Genomic DNA, 26,515 nt, shown 5'->3' with positions numbered 1-26,515 from the left:
GTGCACCCCTACTCTATCTGGTTAGTCAAAAGAGTCAACAATTCTTCCTTTTTTCTGTTTTCTTATCCAGATTACCTGCTACATAACGTTAAGGAGGAGCCATGGAACCAGGAAAGGAGATCCACTCTGGACCAGGAAGAGTTAGAACCTCTGCAGGTGAATCAACAACAGGAAGAACCAGAAGATCAGCAGATGAAAGAAGAGCAGGAAGATCTAAAACACCAGCAGATAAAAGTGGAAGAGAAAGAAGTTTACTGCAGTCAGGGTGAAGAACAGGTTGAGTTAAAACAGGAGACTGATACCTGCATGGTGGTTCCTGTTGATGAACAAACATCCCACACTGAATCAGAAACAAACAGGAACCAAGTCATCTTCCAGGAAGCTGCTGGAGCTGAGGACCAAAATCAGGAAAGAAGAAAACCTTTCTCATGTGTGACCTGTGGAAAAAGTTTTAGTCTAAAACAGGATTTAACTCGACACATGAGGATTCACACTGGTGAAAAGCCATTTTCATGTGTGACCTGTGGAAAAAATTTTAGTCTAAAACGGAATTTAACTCGGCACATAATGATTCACACGGGTGAAAAGCCGTTTTCGTGTGTGAAGTGTGGAAAAAGTTTTAGTCAAAAACAGAATTTAACTAAGCACATGAGGATTCACACTAGTGAAAAACCGTTTTCATGTCTGAACTGTGGAAAATGTTTTCGTCACAAATTTTGTTTAACTCAGCACATGATGATACACACCAGTGAAAAGCTGTTTTCATGTGTGAACTGTGGAAAAACTTTTAGTCAAAAACCGAATTTAACACAGCACATGACAATTCACACTGGTGAAATGCCGTTTTTATGCGTGAATTGTGGAAAACGTTTTCGGCACAAAGTTAGTTTAACTCTGCACATGAGGATTCACACTGGTGAAAAGCCATTTTCTTGTGTGGACTGCGGGAAAAGTTTTAGTCAAAAACAGAATTTAACTCTGCACATGAGGATTCACACTGGTGAAAAGCCATTTTCATGTGGGAACTGTGGGAAAAGTTTTAGTCTAAGACAGCATTTAACTGAACACGTGATGATTCACACGGGTGAAAAGCCATTTTCATGTGTGAGCTGTGGAAAAAGTTTTAGTAGAAAACGGAATTTAACTCAACACATGAGGATTCACACTGGTGAAAAACCGTTTTCATGTGTGAACTGTAGAAAAAGTTTTAGTCACAAAGTTAGTTTAACTCACCACATGAGGCGTCACAGAGGTGAAAAGCTGTAGAAGTATTTTCCACACATGTCCTATGCTGAGGTTCACTATAGAATTGATATTGGTTAAAAACTAGAATCAAAGACTGGAAGGGTTTCATGTTTATAAAGCTGAAAGTTGTTGTATTTGTTAAATGTGGTCATTTGGATCTTCACATTTTTATACTTAGAGATGTGCAATAATGACACATTTTCCTTCAGAGATGCTTTGTTTTTTCTGGCATATTCTGTATCAAAAACAATAATGATAAACTGCATGTTATTAAATGAACATTCTGTTTGTGTCAAACTGTATGTTGTGTGTAAAAAGTGAAGAGCAGAGGGCTCAGCACACAGCCCTGAGGAGAGCCAGGACTGATGCTGACTATTTCATGCATGAACAAAGTCTGACCGGACCTGGACTCCCTTCCAGAACATTCTCACAAGATTGGACTTGAGGGATTGATTTGTATTATTATGTACAATAGAGTTTGTGGGGTTTATTATTGTAGTCTTTAAAATCAAAAATAGAATGTACTACAATGGTTGAGTGTTTTCAAAAAATCTGCAAAAAAAATATTTGTGATAGTTTTGCCTAGTAAAATGAGATTGAAAGTTTAATTTCTTACAAATTATATTAACCAGTTTTACTCTACCTAATTAAAATATTTTCAAATGAAATAAAATACATTTGTACTTTAAAGAAAATGCCAGATTCACCACAAACTAATTGTCATGCATTGATTGCACAAAGTACTTGTGGTTGTTTTCAGTTATTTGCTTTTTTCTCTAGTTTTAGCAGTAATATTTTGCTCTTTTCTGCTGCAGCTGTTAGATTACTGTATTTTTATGTTAAAACTATTTGTATGTGCATTTATATATGTATTTTAGAAAGAAATTGTGTAAAATTTCATGTAAGAATAAAGGTTTTGAGTTTTCCTTTAGTGCATGTTATGCCTTATACTTGAGCCCAGTAGATGGTGGCTCTACACCTGTACTGGTTGTAGCCACTGTGGTTCCTGTAACTGATGGGTTGCTGGTTCTGACTCTCCACATCCATCTCAGTTGTTGAGTCCTTGAACAAGACACCAAACCTACCTTGCCTGGTGTTAGTCAGAAATCCGATGGGCCGATTGTGTAGCAGCTTCTGTCAGTTTACCCCATGCCAGCTGTGGCTACAATGTAGCTTACCACCATCAACATGTAAAGCCCTTTAACATCATCTGCAGTAAAGTGTTATACATACATTTACCATTGACTATACATTTCCCTTTTGTCTTTTTGTTTTGTTTTTTTATTAACCGTACCCTGTCTGGCAGGAAGAAGAAGAAACCGGAGAGAAAAGAAAGGTGAGACAAAGGTTTTATCGGGTCACCCTCCTCTCACCCAACTTGATTTAAAGGTGATCACAGAGAGGGGAGCCAGAGACCCAACCTGACAGAGAGACCAGGCACACAGAGACAAATTGTTCAGTTTAATTTCAGTTTGTTCAGTTTAAAGCCATCAGTTTAATTTCTGATGGCTTATTAACCTTTACCAGATCCTAATTCAGCTGAAAGTTATAGACCAGTAGCTCTAAAATCATGCTTAGGTAAAATTATGGAAAACATGGTAAATAACATATTGATTTATTTTTTAGAATCTAAGGAAAAGATTAAGTCTTATCAGTTTAGATTCAGAAAAGGCAGAAGTACAATAACTCCAGCATCATGTCTGGAACATAAAATTAGTTTTAATTTGTTCAGATTCAAGTAGTGCATTAATTGGTATTCAAGAGGTAAACTCAGAATCAAGGCAAGATATTATACTGGATATAATTCACTAGATTTTCAGGATTAAAAATCATGATTCTCATGTTAAACTAGTTTGGATTCCTGCCCATATTGGTGTGGTAGGAAATGAGTTGGCTGATAAGAGAAGATTTTTTATTTTATTTTACCGAGACAATACGGACCATATCCTAAATATACGCACATTTTTTCGAGATACCTCGTCTGTTCCCACCCATTTAGGGCATTAGCTACTAGTTGTGATCAACTTTGCTTTGTTTTGAACCGGATAAATCCCCTCCTGGACCTCCATCTGAATTTCGCGCGTCATCTGGGTCACATGACTGAAACCTAGCAATTAAGAAAATGTAATAGAAATAAAAAGGGAGAAGATCTAGAATAAGATTTGGACATACAGGATTAAATGGTACTCTTAAAATATTTAATAAACACAATACATGTTGCTGTAATTATTGTGGAAAATTAGAAACAGTACAGCCCTGTGACAGACTGGTGACCTGTCCAGGGTGACGTGACCCCGCCTCTCGCCCGGAACGTTAGCTGGAGATGGGCACCAGAAACCCACCCGACCCCACTAAGGGACAAGGGTGCAAGAAAATGGATGGATGGATGGAAAGAGTACAGCATATTTTTCTTAGAATGTAATAAATATGTTCGGGAAAGAGAGGTGTTACTTAGAGATTTAAGTAGAAATAAAAATAAGTTATATATTAGAGAATTGTTTCAGAGATCATCAGGGGATGTAGTTGTTAGCAGTATTTTTAATTTCCTAAAAAGAACAGGTGTTATGGGGCGATTATAATAGTTAAACGTCTGATCCATACTCCAATCTGGAAGGTGGCGGTAATGCACCTGTAAATTGTTTGCCAACCGCCATGAAAAGGAAAAAGAAGAAAACGACAAGGGAGGAAGAGGAAGATAATGGCTCATGGTTTGTTCTGTTAAATGTTCGAGTGTTTCTGTAAAACAAACAAACAAACAAACAAAAAACATGTCTTCAATCCAGTTTAAATGTGTAGTTAATCCTGTTGAAGAAACATTAACAGAGTTTAAAGGAATCGTCTTCAAGTCGGAGGAAGAGATGGATGATCAGCGCAGACTGCTGGATTTCTCCCGGACTCCCCGGATTATTTTACACCGGATAGGTAGGAAACACCAGCGATTGGATGAAAGTTAAGGTCTAAATGTAGAAGCTTTCTGTATGAGGATCATTTTAGTAGCTGTTCCTTTCTGAAGGAACAGCTACTAATCTAACTAATCTAATAAAGGAAGACAGACGTGACAATTATGCTGTAAAAATAGCTCATTTTTGTAAAGATAAATTAGAGCCAGTGACTTCAGCTGTTTAATTTTTTTATGGCTCTCCTACATGAATTACATAATTACATTACATTGCAAAACGGGAAAAATACATTTGAATAGAGTTTCACCTTCCAGCACGACAACGATCCTAAACATAAAGGCTGCAAAGCGATGGTTTTAAACAAAGCAAACCAAATCTGGCCCGCCGTAGCTTTTTATGCTCTAGTCTAGGATAGACGCCTCATGGACCGCTCTGGTCTATTGTCGCTGACGAGATTTAGGGCGGCCATCTTGGAGAGGTCAACCACTCCACTCAGCCTTACATGTTCGGCAGGCATAATGACGTATGGCATTTAATCGATCATAACTCGCTTTTTGATTACTGGAAACCTTATTCAAACAGCTGTTAAAGCTACATTTATAAACAATTGTATTTTTAAAGTATTTTTTAAATTGCATTGATGCATATTAAAGCATATTTAAATATGCTTTGTGTGGATAACAATACAATAGGAATAAAGTATTGATGTATGATGAGCATTATACAAATAAATTATTTAGTAATATCAATATATATATTTATAAATATACAAACACATAAATAATGATTAATATTGAATAATATATAATATCCATGTGTGTATCCATTATGTGTATACATGTTATATTTATATGTACATATAAATGTGTAGCCTAAAATATGTAATTCATCGGCTGTTTTCCAGCACATGAGTTCTAGCTTCAGAGAGATTCAGCAGCTGAGATTGAGTCCAAAATGTTGATCCAAAGTAAATAAACTAGATATTCCTATTCTGGCTTGCTAGATAAGTATAAATATTCTCTGGACTTTCTAAGTATGCTCTAAATTTGTACAAGTGATGAGTACTCCACAGTTTCTAAGTAATAACAAAAGCTAAATGTTCCTGTTCTGGGAGATTTTTTTCTGGATTTTAAGTTTGTTCTAATTTCGTTTTTGGGTTGCAATAATAGGAGTTTCATTGCATAATAATATAAAAACTAATCTAATATTGTTCTAAATAGTGAGAACTGTACAGTTCCTACTTTTATCATCTGCCGGTGTGTGCAGTTAACAGCCCATCTACCTGCTTCCTGAAAACAAACAAGAAAAAACATGTAGAGGACTAGAGACACCTACTGGACAGGAGGGGATCGTCACAACAGTTTCTAACAAAATAAAAAGAGGGAAGGACACATTAGGCCACATGGTAACATTCAGACAAAACAAAGACATGCATGAAGGCGGTGACGTCACAAGGCCATAAAACCATGTGGCTCAGCCTCCTGGCAGAAGTCTGATAAGATGTTATCAAGGAATGTCCTTGGGAACGCTCAGCTCCACAGCTGCATGGAAACAGGAGGGGGTGAGGTGGGAAGGAGCGTTATGTTTACATATCTTCCAGGAGATTGGAAATATGCAGCCCTTCCAAGGCAACACAGGAAAGCCAATTCAGATACAAAAAGTCTTAGGTTGGGTAGATTATAAATTTCAATCTTCCCTAAAGTATCTCTGCTACATCTCAGTTCCCATTTATCCAGATTAGTTTAATCGTTCCACTGAGCCGAAACTAGCAACTTCTCCAAGATCGATTCCATCCTGTTAGTGAGTTTTTCAGTCCTCAGCTGGGCTGCAAGTCTCAGCAAGACTCACATCCAACTTGTGTCTCTGTCCACACCAACAGTCGGTTTGCTAGTTCAGCCAAGTCCGTCACAAATTTGTCGATAATTCAGGAATCTACAAGCTCCAAACAGCAGAAATCCTGTTATGAATAAATCCAAGGTGAATCCTGCTGGATGTGTCCCCACAGGACAAGAGGGCTCTCCTGTGCCCAGACTTCTTGTCGAGAAATTTTGATCCATTGCATTGAGAGACCAGTTGACCAGATCCATTTGGATCTTTGCACATTTGGAGGATGTGCAAAGAAAGGCTCCAAAAGTACAGAAAAAGACAGGACAAAAACAGAGCAGGCCAGGGCAGAGAGGGAGCAGAGGAAAAAAAAGCATCTGCCTTCACTGAGAGCAAGAGAGGAAAATTTATTGATATTTTAACAGTCTAATGGGTTTTATCAATACATTCTGGCACAACCTGCCCTTTCAGAACATTCAATATAAGATACAATCTTTACTCTTATAGTCCTAGCTCCCTTCCTGACGACATCCGTGCGACTGTGGAGCAGAGCACTTCCAAGGACTTGCTCTTAGATAAGATCACACTCCAGATATACAGATAAATCACTTTGTGATTATCACTGCCTTTCATTGGCTCCATGTCTGTGCCTTATCTTGCAATATCTGCCAGATCCTTCCCACTGTTGTCATTTCATCCTATTTACTGTTACTTATTAGTTAGAACAAAGAAGAGAGCCAGAGAAACTCCTATTAGTTTATAAATTCTTGAGAACTTATTCTTATTATTCACCAACCCGCTAGAGGAACATTTAGTTTTATACTTCACTCAACCCAAAACAGGAATCAAACCTATTAAAAAGAACTAGAAAATTCATGCAGAAATTTTACGGGGCATGCCAAAGTGTGCCCGTCGGCTTTGACCCAGCGTTATGATGCTAAAAATTTGCATTAATGCTAAAGAAAGCTGCAATGTAGTCAATAACCTGTGGAGAGGCAGAAGCATGATGACTAAGCTGTACTTGTACCATTCATTATGTTAAAATTAATGCATAAGCTAAAATTAGCCAATATGCTAAGTTTATCCTAAATGCTGGCAGTAGCATGTGGAGCAACAGGACCATGTTGTTTTAATTTTACTTGCTCCATTCAGTATACTAAAGATGTCTAATTAATGAGAAAATCAGCTAATAGCTAACTTTAGGTAAAAGGCTAGTGCTAGTCAAGGGCAGTGAAATGCTAACATTTGTGCAAACTATCCTGAGGGGGAAAAAAAACATAAAAAGGCTGATATTATTGCACAGCCTACGGCAGTGCACTAACCTGAGGGGAATATGCAGACTTTTATTTAGAAAGTTTCAGTAAGCTTATTTTTAACTACAGGGTTTCCCCAGAGTGTATTATAAGCCTGGCGGCCCGCCATGCTTTACTAGTCCCGCCGCCAGGCTAAGCGTTGCTTGTTTACGTTTCTAGGAAAATGTATATATATATATATAAATATATATATATATTTTTTTTTTTTAAAGCAGGGCTGCAAGCGTCTCTTTTGCTCCTAGCATTTCACTAGCAGAGCAGATTTATTCCTAAGGGATAGGTTTATAATAGATAGGTTTATAGTTGCATTTAAACCCGACAGCGCGCGGACTAATCACACAGCTGGCCCCTCTGCGCTTTGCCTCGCGTGCTGCTTTACCTCAGTGGGATCGCGCGCGTCTCCTTTCACTCAAACTGGACACAGGCTGACCTGTATGGATATTTACATAAACCTACTGTGAGGAATTATGATCCTTTGGAGAACTCTAGGTAAGAGTTTAAAACCCGCCGCGTTAGCTCTGGTTGTGCAGCTCCATGCGAACCGTAGGAATAACTTGTAGCAAATTCAGAGGTGCGTGTTGTGGAGCGGTGAGAATGATTTATCTTTGTAAACGAACAATTATATGCGGCGTTTACATCTCACCTCGCTGCCCAGCGTGTGGCTCTGTCTGTCTTCCCTGTAAAGTTTATGTCTGTGGTCCCGGTTGGCCGGAGCGTTTGTGGATAACGAGCAGCGCTAACCTCATCATGCAGGTTCAGCCCGGTGAGGAGCTTTCAGGCTCTCCTCGGAGTCACGCATCACACTAATTTTATATTTTATTATAATTTTTATTATTATTTTTCCGGTTACACGATGCATCAAACCATATCAAATGCGCTGTCTACGTAGAGTTAAAGCGCGCGGCCGCACGGAAATCTGAGAAACTCGTCCCATAAACTCGACCAACCAAAACGGTTTCTGTGAAGATTATTAAAAACTCAACAGACACGAAATGGAAGAGCTACTGAAGCCACATTAGCAGCATTGAATTAAATCTCCTGTTTGTTGCACATCTCTGCATAGTGCAGCAGATTACAGGGCCGGTCCAAGGCTGTATGAGGCCTTAAGCATACTCTGATTTAGGGGCCCCTCTTGCTGCTAAAATATCAGCACCTCTAACAGCTTCTGTGTTAGATTTAGTGAAATATGGGAGAAGGGAGTAGTTTAATTGGTCCAGCCTAAAAAGCAATAAGTTATAATCGCAGTTTACTAATTTGTGTAAATTAAAAGATTAAATTCACAGCATCAGATTGTTGCTATGGTAACAAAACAATCTAACTATGAATATTGTTCTTTGAAGTTTTACAAAGTAAACTTGCCAGCTCCTTAAAATCTTGGATCTAAATGTTAAGCAATTTAAAATCTTTTAATTTATACCTAAACAATTGAATAAAATTTAACAGCATTGATAATCTCAATAAACAAATGTTACATTTATGTATCTGTGGTCTGTGTTAAAATATTAGCATTTATGGGGCACCTGAAGCGCTTTGAGGCCTGATGGAGCCGCTGACTTGATTTGGATTAAACATGTTGTTGTTTTTAGACTAGTTGTGGGTTTAAATAGCATTTCACTGAAGTCGTTTTCCCGTACCATATAATTAGAAATTAATACTTTTACATTTCCTGTCAACTTAACATCTTTTAATACAAAAACTTGGTGGACCACCGGTGGACCGCCTCGACACCCCGACCACCGGGCTTAGCGAGTTTTCTGGGGGAAACCCTGAACTACCTCACCAATTCAATGTGTTACAGTAGTTTGTTTAAACTACTCACATAAAGCCCAAAAGAGAAATTACCTGTTGTGAAAAATGTCAAGGCTTTTATTTTGACATTTTCAGTAAGCTTCATTACTGTTACACATTGGATTAATAGCCACATTAATCCAATGTGTAACAGTCCAGCTATATAATGCCCAAAACAGCAAGTAGTGCTAAATGCCAGCTCAGCCCTAATGTGTGCTATTTGAGAGTTCCGCCGTGTTTAGTTCTGCTATAGTAAATAATCCTCAGCCAACTGCTGTGTGTGTGTGCTGCGCAAGGCAATGCACTAGGGGGCAGTGAAGTGCTACTCTTTGTGCTAATATCCTGAGAAAAAAAAGGTGAAAAAAAAAGCTATATTATTGCATCGCCTACGGCGGTGCACTGATGTGAGAGGAATATGCAGGCTTTTATTTTGAACGTTTCAGTAAGCTTCATTTTAATGACCACACTAATTCAATGTGCAACTTTGGTTTGTTTAAACCAGTCCCATAAAGAGCAATTACCTGATGTGAGAAATGTCAAGGCTTTTATTTTGAAATTTTCAGTAAGCTTCATTATTGTTACACATTGGATTAATGGCCTAGCTATATAATGCCCAAAACAGCAAGTAGTTCTAAATGCCAGCTCAGCCCTAATGTGTGGTATCTGAGAGTTCTGCCATGTTGTAGTTCTGACCATAAGTCATTGTAGTTCTAAAGAGCAGCTAGCTCAACTATCATGTGAGTGAGACACACAGGGAGAGATTGAATTCTAACTGTTTGAAGCAGTTAGTTTTTCTGAACAAATCAGTCCAAACAGCTCCTTCCTGTTCAAGATCCGTAAGAGTGATCCGAAAAACATTTGAAGCATATAAGAGGGCAATTTCTTGTCTCCGATAGTACTGCAATTTATATCTGTAGCTCTCTCTGCATTAACCCAACAGAAAAACATAATAAAGGCCTGAGAGAAATATACAGGCTTTTATTTTGAAATTTTCAGTAAGCTTAATTTTAAATGGCCACACTAATCCAATGTATAACAGTGGTTGGGTTAAACCAGTTATATAGTGCCCAGAAAATTCGGCCCTGTATGTATTTATAACATTCTGTTCACCCTCCTTCTGTAGTAACTCAGAGTTCCACCATTATGTAGTTCTTAACTGCCAGCTAAGCCCTCCTCTGTAATAATTGAGTGTAATAATTGTAATAATTGAGTGCGCAAGGCAGTTCACAATCCTGAGGAAAAAACCCATAAAAAAAGCTAAATATTATTGTATGTAAGATGTAAGAGGAATAGGCAGGCTTTTATTTTGAAAGTTTTAGTAAGCTTTATTTTAATGACCGTACTAGTTCAATGTGTAGCTGTGGTTTGTTTAAACCAGTCACATAAAGTCCAAAAGAGCAATTACCTGATGTGAAAAATGTCTAGGCTTTTATTTTGAAAATTTTAGTATGCTTCATTTAAAATGGCCACACTAATCCAATGTGTAACAGTGGTTTGGTTAATCCAGCTATATAATGACCAAAACAGCAAGTAGCTCTAAATGCCAGCTCAGCCCTCCTCTATATTAACTGAGTGTTCCACCATGTTGTAGTTCTGACCTTCTTCTCTGTCCTCTGTATTAAAGTGTTCTGCCATGTTTAGAACTACAGAGACTTTGTAGTCCAAACCAGCAGCTCTGCTTTCTATGTTTTCTGTTGCTATAGCGATTAAGCCTCTGCCAACTGCTGTGTGTGTGTGAGACTTTATCTAACTTTATGAGACACCCAGTCAGTTTTAATGAAAAAAGCAGTCCGAACGACTCCTTCCCGTTCAGAATCCGTAAGGTCGATCCAAAACCCGTTTGATGCGTATGAAAGGGCTATTTGTCGTCTCAAATAGTTCCGTGATTCATATCTGCAGGTCATTCACAGTAAATTGCAGTGATGAGAGAAATATGGTGTGCGCGGAGCTCAAACATTTTTCAGAAATATATGTAAAACACTGGGGAGGAGCGTCAGTTAGTCTTGTCCCATCACTTTGCTCTGAAGCACCTGGAAGGAAAACCGTAAGCCCTAGCAAAATTTTGAAAACATTTTACCGGAGCAGGCATTCAGTGCGATTACATGACCAACTTTCATACCAATGGTACAAGTTTTGCGGCCATGAGAGCGATTTCAAAATTATTTTGGGGTCAAAATTCCACTCCGTTTCTCACTCGAAAAAAGCGGCAGTTGGTGTCAGTTACACTCTGTGTTTTGGCAGTTGGAAATTTCGCTCGTTTTTCGCTTTTTACGTCGCAGTCATAACTCCGATCCCCAATAAAAATAATGGCTCCCTTCTGGGCATCGAGCTGCACGCTTTGATTCCACTTTTGTGGATGGGCACGCAGCGGTACGAGCCGCATTAACTGTGACGGAAGAAAAATAAATAATCAATAATAAAGAGACATTCTATTGGGTGTAGAACAATAGGTGCCTGCCGTGCAATGCATGGAGGCAGCTCTCCTTATGCATTGCCATGGCATGCCCCTAACTAACAAGAGATCCAGAAAAACTTCTATTAGTTTATAAATTCCAGATTATTGGTCAAAACAGGAATTGACAAGTCAGACTTTTTAAAAATCTGTAATCAGCAATCAGAATACTGCAATTGGGGAACCCAAGTTTATCTGGTGATTTCTCTCCCAAACAATGAAATTGTTTTCTCATTTACTTCAATAAAATCAACAATTGTTAATTTTCCTCTGTTTTATTATCTAGATTGCCTGCAACATAATATTTATGAGGAGGAGATATGTAACCAGGAGAGGAGCTTCAATCCGGACCAGGATGAGTCAGAACCTCTGCAGGTGAAACAAGAACAAGGAGAACCAGAAGATCAACAGATAAAAGAAGAGCAGGAGGATCTAGAACACCAGCAGATAAAAGTGGAAGAGGAAGAAGTTTACTGCAGTCAGGGTGAAGAACAGATTGAGTTAAAACGGGAGACTGATACCTACATGGTGGTTCCTGTTAATGAACAGATGTACCAAACTGAATCAGAACCAAACAGGAACCAAGTCATCTTCCAGGAAGCTGCTGAAGCTGAGAAACACAATCAGGAAGGAAGGAAACCATTATCTTGTGAAACTTGTGGAAAAGGTTTTAGTCGAAAACGGAATTTAACTCGTCACATGGGGATTCACACTGATGAAAAGCCATTTTCATGTGTGAACTGTGGAAAAAGTTTTCGTCACAAAGTTAATTTAACTGAGCACATGATGATTCACACTGGTGAAAAGCCATTTTCATGTGTGAACTGTGGGAAAAGTTTTCGTCACAAACTTAGTTTAACTCAGCACATGATGATTCACACTGGTGAAAAGCCATTTTCATGTGTGGACTGTGGAAAAGGTTTTAGTGGAAAACAGCATTTAACTAGGCACATAATGATTCACACAGGTGAAAAGCCATTTTCATGTGTGACCTGTGGAAAAGGTTTTAGTGGAAAACAGAGTTTAACTCAGCACATGATGATTCACACTGGTGAAAAACCGTTTGAATGTGATAACTGTGGAAAAAGTTTTAGTCAAAAACAAGGTTTATCTCAGCACATGATGATTCACACTGGTGAAAAACCGTTTTCATGTGGGAACTGTGGAAAAAGTTTTAGTCAAAAATGGAATTTAACTCAGCACCTGATTATTCACACTGGTGAAAAGCCGTTTTCATGTGTGACCTGTGGAAAAAGTTTTAGTCAAAAGCAGAGTTTAACTAAGCACATGATGATTCACACTGGGGAAAAACCATTTTTATGTGGGAACTGTGGAAAACGTTTTATTCATAAACGGAATTTAACTCGTCACATGATTATTCACACCGGTGAAAAGCAATTTTCATGTGTGACCTGTGGAAAATTTTTTAGTCGAAAACGGTATTTAGCTAGCCATATAATGATTCACACAGGTGAAAAGCCATTTTCATGTGTGACCTGTGGAAAAAGTTTTAGTGAAAAACGGGATTTAACTCGGCACATGATGATTCACACAGGTGAAAAGCCATTTTCATGTGGGAACTGTGGAAAAAGGTTTAGTCAAAAATGGAATTTAACTCAGCACATGATTATTCACTCTGGTGAAAAGCCGTTTTCATGTGTGACCTGTGGAAAAAGTTTTTGTGAAAAACGGGATTTAACTCGGCACATGATGATTCACACTGGTGAAAAACCGTTTTCATGTGGGAACTGTGGAAAACGTTTTATACATAAACAGAATTTAACTCGTCACATGATTATTCACACTGGTGAAAAGTAATTTTCATGTGTGACCTGTAGAAATTTTTTTAGTCAAACAGTATTTAGCTAGTGTTGAGACGCTTTAACCAAAGTCGAGAAAGAGTCACACGCTGGTAGACAAAGGCCCATAGTAAAAAGTTACATGTTTGATTCTGTTAGACACCAAGGTCCATTTCTCACGAAAAAGAAACGTTTTCCCAGGCCACAGAGACATGGTGTGATTTCAGGGAGTGTCTTCAGTCCATATAATCAGCTACCCTCCTCTTTCTCCTCAGACACTACACAGACTTTTTTAGAAACTCTTCTCGGATGTAATGGTAAAAGCGTCTCCTTTCAGCGCTGAAAGTGAATAAAATAAGTAAAGTCTGAATGCTTTTCTTGGCTGATTTTATGCTCCGTGTGTCAATACAAATTATGATTCATCGATCAGGATTTCCATTCCCAACACTAGCCACATAATGATTCACACTGGTGAAAAGCCGTTATGTGTGAACTGTGGAAAAAGTTTTCGTCACAATTTTAGTTTAACTCAGCACATGATGATTCATACAGGTGAAAAGCCATAGAACGTTTTTCCATTAGGATTGTTGTAAACGAATATTTTAGTAGTCGAGTAATCTATCAGTTATTCTTACAATTAATCGATTAATAGGAAAAAAATAAAATAAAATTAAATATTGATAAATCTTCCATAACATCAATGTTACTATCGGATATCAATATCATTCCAATTTTTCATTTTTGAGCATCCCTAACAGTTACTTTTTTTGTAGTTTAGAAAATTAACCTGCAACAATAATAGCTCACTTTCTAAGTTAACCTGAAGAAAACTTATACAAAGATCTTAAATTATACCCAATTTAATAATAAAGAGCCAGGTTCACAAATATGCTTGTAAAAATGTCTGTGATCCAGCTTTTAGTTTATGTATTCATCTTCAGTGAGTTTAACAGATTAATTCTCACCTTGCCCCATGCCTGTCAAGCTTTGGGTTTGAGAATGCGGAAAATGTTGCCTCTAGTGGCTTGGGGGTGGTAACACAACTAATATAATTACATTACTAAATCAGAATACCATTAAGTCTTTATTATTTATTATTAATTCTGGCATTATTGGTACTATAAAATATAAATTCCCTCACAAACACCATACCTTTTCATTTTCTTAAGGATGTAGAGCGAATTGAATGACAAAGTAATTCCAGTTTCACTTGATGGTCAACCTGTTGAAACTGGCAAATTTTAAATACCTCTGGTCATTCCTGGACAGTCAGCTCAAAACACTGAAAACACTGGCTATGTTTTAAAAACTGTTCTCAGAGACTCTATCCTTTAAGAAAACCCAGTGATCTTGGGCTGTGTTTTTCAAAATTTTTTGAGCGAAGGTGCATTGTTTTAATTAAAAAAATCATGAGGCACACCACCAACCAAAAATGTAAATAAAGATACTCTCTCAGTCTCTCTCTGTGTTTTTAGTTTTTATAGTAGCCAGGCTGGAGAAGCTCACTTCACACAGACATGTTGTGGGAAATGGACCCATGTTCTTTCTAACTACTGCTGAGCTTCGTCTTTTTTCCATCACTGTCGTCAGAGTCTTGCTAGATTCAATGCTCTCACTGCTACCTGTAATATTTATGCATCACTAATTCTCTTGTTTTATTGTAAAATGCTCTGTACCTACTGCCATCTAGTGGTGAGAAAATGACATGATTACGGCGCTAGTCACTACTACAGCAGAGACGCTCGAAGATGGAATTATTTGCAGATAATTAACTCATTTTGAAAAAATCTTTTAAGACCAATTACCATACTACAGAGCGCACAATACTATAAGCCGCTGGTATCTCTGCTGCTCTCGGTTTTCCATAAGGACCCAGCATAGGGCTGCATCCTAATAACTGCTGGATATATTAGGGACGCAGCACTCCAAAGCCGAACCATGGTTTCGTTCATGCCGAACTGACGTGCAGCGGCATTATTTCCCTCCTGTACTGCCAAATTGACAGCCCTCAACTTACAAGCTGCATCATATGAGTTTGAAAACATTTCTCTGTTGTACCTGCTGGTAGCATGTGCTTGTTCTAAATGAAAATTAGTACATACTTCTTTGATTTACAATTTTGACTTCTAATGATTCCCTTCCTGCTAAAGAGCCCCCTGGTGGTTGAAGAAAAATCCACAGAAAAGCCGCACCGGGCTATAAGCAGCATGGCTCAAAGCTTAGGAAAAAAGTAGCGGCTTATAGTCCGAAAAATACAGTACCGTAGGTGAAACTGGATAATTTCCACGGCACACCTGACGATCACTCGCGGCACAGTGGTTGAAAAACACTGATCTTGGGGTCACCCAACTAGAGGTTGTGTACAAGACAATGTTGAGTGTTTTAACTTTTCTTCTCCTCGGCTGGTTTGGTCACATGAGCTGCAGATCAACAAACGTTTAAGAATACTTTCAATGGCAGGTAAAGTAGCAGGTAAATAGTGGTGTAAAGAAAACTGAACATGGAAGATGGCGAGGAATATTTTAATAGACAGCATCCATCCTCATTTTTCATCAGTTTTAACCTACGAGGTGATGAAGACGTTATTGTGTTCCTCTGGCAACTAAGAACATTGCTTTCAAGTTATTTATTGATGGTGCAATAATTATTAACCAAATTAAATACAATTTATCTGTAGCATGCTAAGTGTATTACTCAATGCTCAAATTGTTCAAGGATTCAAGAATTTTTATTGTCATACCACCTTGATAGTTTGTGGTACAAAATTTGTACTCAGGTCCCAGATCAAGAAATCTACAGTAAAGGCTGCACCCCACAGTCCTTTGTGCAGCCTTGACCACCCTCTGCACAACCGTCCTCTCAGCAGCAGTGCAGCTGCTGTGCCACATGGTGATGCAGGTGCAGAGAACGGCCTCCACCACACAGCGATAGAAGCTCCTCAGGACTGAGCTCCCAAGTCCAGGTCTCTGCAGCTTCCTGAGGACGTAGAGATGCTGGTGGACCTTCCTGACCAGACAGGAGGTGTTGGTACTCCAGGTGAGGTCACTGGATATGTGCACATCCAGGTACCTGTAGCTGGAAACCACCTCCACAGCTGCCCCTCTGATGTACAGGAGCTGAAGACGATTCTTGTCCCTTCTGAAATCCACCACCGTCTCCTTGGTCTCCTTCACGTCGATGCAGAGGTTATTTTCTTTGCACCAGGTTTTCCACCTGCTCTCTGTATTTGGACTCATCACTGTTCATGATGCATCCCACTACTGCTCTGTCGTCGGCAAACTTTACTATATGACAGCTGGGCTGTCTTGCTGAGCAGTAAAATGTCAGCAGAGTGAAGAGGAGGGAGCTCAGCACGCAGCCCTGCGGCGAGTCAGTGCTGAGGGTGATGGAGGAGGAGACGGTGTTGTGGATCCTGACAGTCGGAGGTCTGTTGGTCAGGAAGTACAGAATCCAGTTCCCCAGTGTGGAACGCAGTCCTGGAGAGGAGAGTTTCTGCGCCAGGGTCTGTGGGATGATGGTGTTGAAGGCTGAGGAGAAAACCAGGAACAGCAGACGAATGTAGGAGTTTCTGCTCTCCAGGTGGGTGAGGGCTGCATGGATCTCTGATGAAATGGCGTCAGCAGTGGAGCTTCTTCCTGTAGGCGTACTGATGGGGGTCCAGAGCGACGTCAATGGAGTCCTTGATGTGATTTATGACTACCAATGTTAAGGGTATAGGCTTGTAGTCATTCAGGCTCGTCACTGTGGAGCACTTGGGAGACGGGGACAATAGTGGCGGTCTTTAAGCAGGTGGGCCCAGGTGACCATGACAGTGAGGTGCTGAAGATGTCTGCCAACACCTCAAGCAGCTGGAGTGCACAGTCCCTCAGTACTCACCCTGGGATGTTGTCCGGGCCTGCAGCCTTACGGGGGTTGATTTCCTGGAGCGACTTTTTATTTATTATTATATTTTATAGCAGTTATGTTTCTGTGATCCCATGTCTCTGTCCTGTCTTTGCTATTCTCTCTATATAGCATTGGCATACCTTTGTAAATTGTGTAAGTCTTTTAACTTTTGCATGTATAAAATAATAAAAAAGAAACCTCAAAAATTAAATAGAATTGAAGTTAAATATAGTTGATTTTACTTAGAAATAACTGTAAAAGTAAAATTGATTTGGATATTATTTTGTGATCTGAAAATAACTAACAACTATTTAACACGATTTAATCCTAGAGTGACATTCTGATCCACTCTCCATACCAGTCGGTTCTGACAGCTCCTCTAAAGGTCGGACCTCTTAATGAGTTTTCTGTCAGAGCAGCACCAGCAATCAGCTAGTCGGCATGAAATAGCAGGTAAATGGCAATAAGCTTAAGAGGCTCTATGGCCCACTAATGCAATGCATGCACCCAAAGCCTCAGAACCCAAACGTTCAGGCTCAGCCAGGATCCCAGACAATACCCTCCCAAGATCCCAAGAACCCAAGTCTACCTCAGACCCACCCAGGAACAGAACAGCCACCGGGCCAGTAGCCCTGATGGCTGAGCCACCAGCCTGTAAAAACCCCATAAATGATCTATCTGCTGCTGCCAGAATCATCCCCAGTCACCAATCTCCCTCCCCGGTGTGTTTCACTGTCCGCAACTCGCACAGTATGAGAAATATTTAGATGTGATGCTCGTATAAACCACAAGGTGGCGGTAATGCAACAATATGAATGCCGATAGTCATAAAACCCCAAAAAAGAAGAAGAAGGATGAGGAAGCGGGAAAAAAGAAGATGGCGGACGGTCTGTTTTGTTGAATATTCGAGTGTTTCTCTAAACAAGTTTATCAACGAGTAGTTAATCCTGCTGAAGCAACTTTCACAGAGTTTAAAGGAATCATCGTCAAGTCGGAGGAAGAGATGGATGATCAGCGCAGACTGCTGGATTTCTCCCGGACTCCCCGGATAATCTTACACCGGATAGGTAGGAAACACCAGCGATTGGATGGTTAAAGTATAAATATCTGAAACTTTCTTTATCAGGATAATTTTAGCAACTGATCACTTCCCGTATAACAAATTATTAACAGGCAAATGAATGCAGACATCACAATTACACTGTGAAAATGGCTCGTTAATAGACGAAGCTGAAGTTAGTTTTCAATTCTAGCTTTCAATGGCTAAAGGGCGATTCCACCTAATTTTTCACCATCTTCCGTATCTTTAATCGACTGTAGTTTAAAAACTACAACACCTAGACTCTTCAAACCTGGACAGGATTATTCTGCTCTTAAATATTTATAACCTTGTTTGGGATTTGTGAAACCTTTTCCTGATTTGTAAAACTCAATTAAGTTTGATTTTCACAATTTGTTTGCATCTGGATCACACTAGAACTGCTCTTTATAATACACACACATACATATATATATAGTTATAGACGGTTGAAAGTAGTTTTAAATTCTTACGAGTACTGTGACCAAAAAAAAAAAAAAATATATATATATATATATATATATATATATATATAAAATATGGCTTCTTTTTCTGTGTAGATTAAATTTTTGCCAAGTGATAAAAGCTGGTAGCTCTTGAATTGTTACAAAATAAACCTGTATTTCCCTCAGCCCACTGGCTGCAATGTTGACACCTTGAGATGCCATGAGACCTAAATCCTGAACATCATGGCATGGAGTGAATCCCAGTTTTCCATGCCTGGCATATAACCATTCATTTGAGCTTTTAAACTGGTTCTATTGATCCTGTGTCCAGACAGAGGGATAATCAGTAGCCCAGCATCATGACCCGTTTGTTCTGAAGATCCTGCAGCTTCCACTTCTCTTCCTAACATGGCGCCTCCTCACCCTGACTCTCATGCTGATAGGAGGAACCACAGAGCTCTGTTAGGTTAAAAGCCATCTTCTGAAGTTGGGATATTTTTCCTCCAACAGGTTCCAGAGGAATCACCTCAAACCAGATGTTGGACTGGATTTTATTTCAATGTCATTTGTGAATGTTAGAGCCTCATTTTCAACAGTGGACCTATAAAGATTGAAAAAGGTTTTTATTTTGGAGAAAATATAATCAACATCAATGTTTCCACTAAATAAGAGGCAAAAAAATTGTTTGATAAAGGGAAAACCTCTCAGCACCAAACTATTTTTTTATATTAGACAATTTAATTTCACATAATTATCGCGGTAGAAGCCATTTGTTTGTAAAATACTTCATAAAACATATTTAACGTGTTTGATGTTTGTTATAAATGACGTATACTCATAAAGAACGAGATAATTAGTCCAAGTTTGTCGTAATTAAATGTTCAGAAACTACAGCGGCTGTAAAGAGCCACAGCAAACGTAAAACAGCCCGAACAGACGATCAACTCTAAACCACTCGCACATTTTTACTCTCCGTCTCTCTCTGTCATTTAAGCACACCCATTGCCATGGCAACCTCCTGCGTTGACCAGAGAGATTACGTTAAAAACATAACATCCAGTCCGTTACGATATCAGGTTTTCAGGCTTGATATTCATTTTTCTATCATTAATAAACGCTCCCCAAAGACAGCGGTGGTTGATTAGTTAATTTTAAACTCCTGCTCTGTTATTTTGGTAATGGGACCGAAACGCACAGAATTGCGCAACACCTTGTTGAAACAATAATTAATGAGATTATGATTGTTGGGTCATTAATTTGAGCACGTTTTGTTGTTTTTTTTGTTGTTATTAACATTTTGATAAGGAGCCAGAGGATGTGCTGGTCTCAGCGTCCTGGCGGCGTTCAGTTTGTCACCTAATGCCGAGATCGACTCAAAACTTTCCGGGATTGATGTGTTGCAGCCCTACTCTAGCAAAGCACGAACAGTTCAGAAACAATATGAAATGGGGAAAAAACGATCTATTAACTGGTTAAGTCATGTTTTAGATTGTTCTTGGAAAAACTAATCGATCACGGCTGGTTAGTGGGTTCTCTCACGGCTGCACAGTGAACCCGTTGATTTTTTACAGCAGAGAGTCGCTCCCCCTCTCTTGCAGGTACTGCGTACCCCCGCTAAAACTTTTAGGGGTACGCAGTACCCGACCGTAGCCCCTTACTTTCACCCGTGGTTATAGATGGATAGATGGACATATTACAATCCAGCCTTATGGTGCTATATGAATTAAAAACAGGGCAATGCATTTTAATGCTCAATATTACCCATCAGATACTGTTCCCCCTGTGTTAAAGGAGTAACAAGCGAATCACAACCCTCTCATATGGAGTGAAAATAAATAACCTGGACGCTCCGTCTTGCTTCTGGGTTTGTCTGGCTATTTTTCCGGCCAGCGAACCATCCCGGCACCCAGTGGTCATTTTTCAGACCACTTAGTCTCCTGTACCGCTCAAAAATGCACAATATGTTTATAAATAATTTTAGGATATTATAAAGAAGTGCTGAGATATTCCGTTTTCCACTGAACTAACATATTTTCCTCTTCAGAACAAGCACAGTGAGAAACGTTCAGAGGATAAAAACACTAGACTCAGAGCAAAACTCAGATGGCCCAGCTTTCTACTAGCATGTAAACGCATCATCTACACACAAATCTGGGAGCTTCCCCGAAGCGTGAAATGAGTCTCAAAAATAGTTGTGCACTCGTAACCGGATCTGTGTGTAAATGCAGTTTTGTGTGTGTGTACCAGGTGACTTGTGTGTGCTTTTTCAACATTTATAGCATAGGAGAAGGTTTATTTTATTAAGGTTTACAATTCCAGTATTACACATGCACAGATATTTTGAGACTATTTTCACTCCATACTCTCTCTCCTGTTTGTCTCCAGTTTTCTTTTTGATCCAGCCATTGTTTCAAACGACCAGATTAATCAGAATTTATGTATCAGAATCACAAACATCTTTTAGTTGTTTATTCATTGTAAGGCTTCATGTTGTTTTCACGTTGCCTATTTTACATATATTGTCCCCTTGATGTCCCAGTAGAGCATATGAAGCACCGCGGTGCATCGGCTCAGGAGTCGAATGATTGGATGGAGTTCCTCAGATCTCACCATCACTACTTTTCATTGTTTCCTTTCCTGCTCTGGTCAAAACCTAGAGGCCCAACCCAGTGCATGCTGGTCCTGTACCAGTACCTATACTTACAGATAATGGACCCACAGTTCTTCCTGTCTAACTTATAAAAGTAAATAACAAAGGAACAAAAACTAAACAACTATTAAGCTACAAATAAACTCGTTAAGTAAATCCCAAAGGTATAAAGTGAAGTAAAATCACATTTTAATACAAATAAAAGTAATAAAATAAATCATAGCTCCAAATAAAATTATATATTGTAATAATGAAATTGGGCTGCATAGTGGTGCAGTTGCCTTGCAGCAAGAAGGATCTGGGTTCGATTCCCAGCGTGGGGTCTTTCTGCATGTTCTCCCTGTGTATGCATGGGTTTTCTCCAGGTACTCCGGCTTCTTCCCACAGTCCAAAAACATGACTGTCAGGTTAATTGGTTTCTCTAAATTGCCCCTAGGTGTGAGTGGTTGTGTGTCCTGTGTGTCTCTGTGTTGCCCTGTGACAGACTGGCGACCTGTCCAGGGTGACCCCACTACTCACCCAGAACGTTAGCTGGAGAGGCACCAGCAGCCCTCCTGAACCCACTGAGGGACAAGGGTGTAAAGAAAATGGATGGCTGGAATAAAATTTAAAACAATGGTGACTATAATTAATTATATAAAAAATATATTTTTAATATCTGCTCATTTGAGAATTCTCCAATTATCAGCGGGATTTGTCAACTGATATGTCTCTCTGCCAATGTTTAATTTTTAGGTGTGGGTTTTTTCTTTTTTCATATTTGTCTTATATGATGAACAATTTTTCTCATTTACTTTAATAAAGTTAACAATTGCTCTTTTCCTCTGTTGTCTTGTCCAGATTGCCTGCAATGTAACGTTTGTAACCAGGAGAGGAGATCCATTCGGGACCAGGAGGAGTTAGAACTTCTGCAGGTGAAAAAAGAACAGGAAGAACCAGAAGATCATCAGATAAAAGAAGAGCAGGAGGATCTAGAACATCAGCAGATAAAAGTAGAAGAGAAAGAAGTTTACTGCAGTCAGGGTGAAGAACAGGTTGAGTTAAAACAGGAGACTGATACCTGCATGGTGGTTCCTGTTGATGAACAAAAATCTCACACTGAATCAGAACCAAACAGGAACCAAGTCATCTTCCAGGAAGCTGCTGAAGCTGAGAACCAAAATCAGGAAAGAAGAAAACCTTTCTCATGTGCCATCTGTGGAAAATGTTGTAGTCTAAAACGGAGTTTAACTCGGCACATGATGATTCACTCAGGTGAAAAGCCATTTTTTTGTGGGAACTGTGGAAAAAGGTTTAGTGACAAACGGAATTTAACTCATCACATCAGGATTCACACTGGTGAAAAGCCGTTTTTATGTGTGAACTGTGGAAAAAGTTTTAGACTAAAACGGCTATTAACTCAGCACATGATGATTCACACTGATGAAAATCCGTTTTCTTGTGGGACCTGTGGAAAAAGTTTTAGTGACAAACGGAATTTAACTCGGCACATGATGATTCACACTGGTGAAAAGCCGTTTTCATGTGTGAACTGTGAAAAAAGTTTTAGTGACAAATGGAATTTAACTCAGCACATCAGGATTCACACTGGTGAAAAGCCATTTTCATGTGTGAACTGCGGAAAAAGTTTTAGACTAAAACGGCTATTAACCCAGCACATCAAGATTCACACTGATGAAAAGCCGTTTTCTTGTAGGAACTGTGGGAAAAGTTTTAATCGAAAACCGAATTTAACTCAGCATATGATGATTCACTCTGGTGAAAAGCCGTTTTCATGTGTGAACTGTGGAAAAGGTTTTAATCAAAAACCTTATTTAACTCGCCACATGATGATTCACACTGGTGAAAAGCCGTTTTCATGTGTGAACTGTGGAAAAAGTTTTAGTAAAAAACAGTTTTTAACTCGGCACATGATGATTCACACTGGTGAAAAGCCGTTTTCATGTGTGACCTGTGGAAAAAGTTTTAGTGACAAATGGAATTTAACTCAGCACATCAGGATTCACACTGGTGAAAAGCCATTTTCATGTGTGATCTGTGGAAAAAGTTTTAGTGACAAATGGAATTTAACTCAGCACATCAGGATTCACACTGGTGAAAAGCCGTTTTCTTGTGGAAACTGTAGAAAAAGTTTTAGAGACAAATGGAATTTAATTCAGCACATCAAGATTCACACTGGTGAAAAGCTGTTTTCATGTGTGAACTGTGGAAAAAGTTTTAGTCAAAAACATCATTTAACTCGGCACATGATGATTCACACTGGTGAAAAGCCGTAGAACTATTTTCTGTATATGTCCTGTGTTGAGGTTCATCATAAGTCATTTATATAGAAAAATGAAATTATACACTGGATGGCTTTGTTGTCTACAAAGTGGGAAAATGGTTTAATTTTCTAATTTGTAAAATGCGATCATTTGGTTCTTGACATTTGGATACTTTAAGATGTACAATATGAACTTGAAGGATTGATTTCTATTATTCTGAATTGAGAGAATGAGTGGAGTGAATGAGATTTACTTTAATACATTGTTAATCCAAAATAAAATGTGCTGTTGTGCATTAATTGTATATATTCAGTCATTGTTTTCCACTTTTAAATTTACTGTATTAAAAACTTCTGTGATAGGTTTGTCTTTAAAGCAAAACTAGACTGAAACTGATGCTATTATTTGTTCCGATTTATATTAACCAGTCTATGTAAAAGTTTTTCAAATAAATTAACCTGCCCTTTTACTTAGAAAATGCAATAATCAATATAAACATATTTTCCTTCATTGATTGTTCTTGATAGTACAAAGTATGTGATTATTGTCTCCAATAACTTGGAGTGTTGCTTGTCCTAGTTGTATATTTTTTCTATTTTCTGCTGTGGCTGTTTTCTATTAAAGATCACTATCTTTATTTTTAAAGTTGAAACTAATTTAATCTACACATATAGATATGTTTGTTTAAGTCCTTACAAAGTCATTTGATGACTTGCATTTCCTTTGAAAATGCAGTGAGTACTGAAAACTACTGCGGAAATTTGCATAAATATTTGAGTTCAAGTGCTGAATCATGGTTACAAAGGTAAAGTAAAATATATATTGAATAATTTTAGGATTAAAGAGCAACGACTTTTAACCCATAGTGCAGTAATATAAAAATGTATAAGCTAACATTAGTCAAAAAGAAAACCGTTAGTGTAAGCCAACATGATATTGATATTTAAACTATCGTGTTGGTTAACACAACCCATTAAATAAGAGAGGTTTAGTTTTTAGGTAAAAATTAGCTAAAAATCTAATATTGGCTTAAATTCTATCATTGCCATGTTGCGGTATGTTAGCATTTAGCATGTTGGATAACATTAACTCGATGCATTCAGTAAGTTGAGCTTAGCTTTTTTCTCCCAATTAAACAAAAGCTAATGTTAGCTTAAATGCTACATCATGTTGGATAACAGTAAATGAATCTGTTAAGTAAGGTAACTATTTGTAACTATTTTCTAGTCCATGTTGCATACTGGTCTCGCCTCTGTCAGACTATCTGAGGGCAGCCGTCGCTACTTTCTAGTAGTTTGTGTGCTAATGGGGAAATGACTAAAGTACAGGCCATTTTATATACAGAAAACTAGGCAATACCTGTGGAAACCTTTCAGTTTTGATACATTTAACTGCTGGATCTTATCTAGCAAATCACAAGTTAGCTGGTGTCAGCATTCATTAGCCAGAGGTTTATAGTGCTGTAAAAACCAGCTCACCTCCATACAGATTTCCCCTTTTTGCTTTTTTGTTGTACTGAAATGATCCAAATCAGTATTGGGAAACACCAGAAGGCTGTTTCATCTTACTGTTGTAAGATTACAAAATCCAGGATAAGAGATAAAGTTGGGCTTATCGTGCCATTGGTTCATCCTGGCTTTTTCCATTTCACAAAAACCCAAAAGAACAAAATCCTTAGAGGAACTGGGAAAAAAAACTGCTTGCACTTTTGGAATCTGTTTCTAGAGATATGTTAAATTTGGAGTATTATGGAAAAAACAAAAATCTAGAACTCTGTTGCAATCTAATATTTTGTCTGTCAAAATAGTTTTTTCATAAAGAAAGAGGCCAAAGATCATCCACATGTGTCAGGAAAGGAGGTGGAGGTTGCACCTGCTGGCGGGGTAATTGCAAGCGAGCTAATAGCTCCAGAGGGCGCTCAGTATAACAGCTGAGGTAAGCTGCAGACTTACATTGTTGAGGAATATAATTATGTTAATAGTTAAAAGTTGTGTTAATTCACATTAAGATATGTTTTACTGAAAAGGAATGTGTTACGTTGTGCTGGTTCAACACCAAAGAAGGTGTTGTACGAGACATTCCTGGCCGGCAAGGGACTCAGCCAGAGTCTGTTTGGACAGATAAGAACTAGCAATCTGACTAATGGTCCTCTGAGGGAGCAGATTTAACTTCCACGAGGTCGGCCCAGAATTCTCGGAACTTACAACACACACTCAATGTAAAACAGAGCCAGAAGCAAGATTCAGAACGCCATTGGTCAGATGGTTTCCAATACACAACAGCAGACTGAAAGCGGTATAAATGCTCAAAGCCAGAAGCAGAAGACAAGACATTTTGGATTCTGAGACGATGAAATGAGATGATGAAAATGTAATATGTGATTCCGCAGATGTGCATTAAATGTCTTCCTGGTTGTCAGTGAGCCGGAGAGAATGGAGTTTGTGTATCGTCTCTTAATTCATGAGTTTAGCACCTTTGAATTCCTCCATAACATCTGAGGTAAGCTGCAGACCTACATCTGAGGTAAGTCTGCAGACTTACATCTGAGGTAAGTCTGCAGACTTACATCTGAGGTAAGTCTGCAGACTTACATCTGAGGTAAGGAGGCTGCTGTTAACAAATGCAGGGGTAGAGGTGTGGCCAGATGGTGGCAGGATCAGGGATGTGAGTTTGAGAACAGCTTGTTCCTCTCAGGAATTTCTCACTCGCGCACCACTCCCTATCATCCTCAGTGCAATCCAGTGGAGCGACTGAACCGCACACTTCTCCAGATGTTGCGCACCTTACAAGAGGAGAAAAAGAGTGACTGTTTCCAGTTGTACAATTTTTATTGCTGTGTTGATGTGAATTAATGTATGAGCAACAGACAAC

At 38.8% G+C, this 26,515-nt stretch overlaps 2 protein-coding genes and 1 pseudogene across 4 annotated transcripts in view; all 3 read left to right on the top strand.

Annotated features, from left to right (window-relative positions):
- The window catches only part of LOC103460877 (uncharacterized), a 106,415-nt gene that overhangs the window by 4,679 nt on the left and 75,221 nt on the right, over window positions 1-26,515 (top strand). Inside the window, exon 4 of one of the 2 annotated variants that reach the window (XM_008422386.3) lies at window positions 71-2,176. The exons of the other annotated variant lie outside the window; for it this stretch is intronic. Coding sequence (XP_008420608.2) covers window positions 71-1,266 — 1,196 coding nt within the window. The 3' untranslated portion in view covers window positions 1,267-2,176. Of the gene's footprint in view, window positions 1-70; window positions 2,177-26,515 lie in introns of those variants that run through there. 2 annotated transcript variants of the gene reach the window in all.
- On the top strand, window positions 3,640-13,691 carry LOC108166693 (uncharacterized). Its single transcript, XM_081612493.1, has 2 exons — window positions 3,640-4,167; window positions 11,809-13,691. Exons 1-2 carry the CDS (start codon window positions 3,951-3,953, stop codon window positions 13,338-13,340), a joined length of 1,749 nt encoding a protein of 582 aa, XP_081468619.1. The 5' UTR covers window positions 3,640-3,950; the 3' UTR covers window positions 13,341-13,691.
- On the top strand, window positions 18,046-26,081 carry LOC103472628 (uncharacterized; annotated as a pseudogene). The gene is made up of 2 exons (XR_534905.2): window positions 18,046-18,273; window positions 22,221-26,081. The product of XR_534905.2 is annotated as an uncharacterized LOC103472628 (transcript).

Source organism: Poecilia reticulata, chromosome 11 (assembly GCF_904066995.2).
Source record: "Poecilia reticulata chromosome 11, P_reticulata-male-v2, whole genome shotgun sequence".
In the NCBI taxonomy this organism is placed as follows: Eukaryota; Metazoa; Chordata; class Actinopteri; order Cyprinodontiformes; family Poeciliidae; genus Poecilia; species Poecilia reticulata.
This window is presented reverse-complemented; position numbering and strand designations above follow the sequence as displayed.

Excerpts from the sequence above, each read along its gene's own strand:
- LOC108166693 (XM_081612493.1), top strand. The coding sequence starts at position 3,951 with ATGGTTTGTTCTGTTAAATGTTCGAGTGTTTCTGTAAAACAAACAAAC. Across the intron at positions 4,168-11,808 it reads GATTATTTTACACCGGATAG|ATTGCCTGCAACATAATATT; the intron begins GTAGGAAACACC and ends TTTATTATCTAG.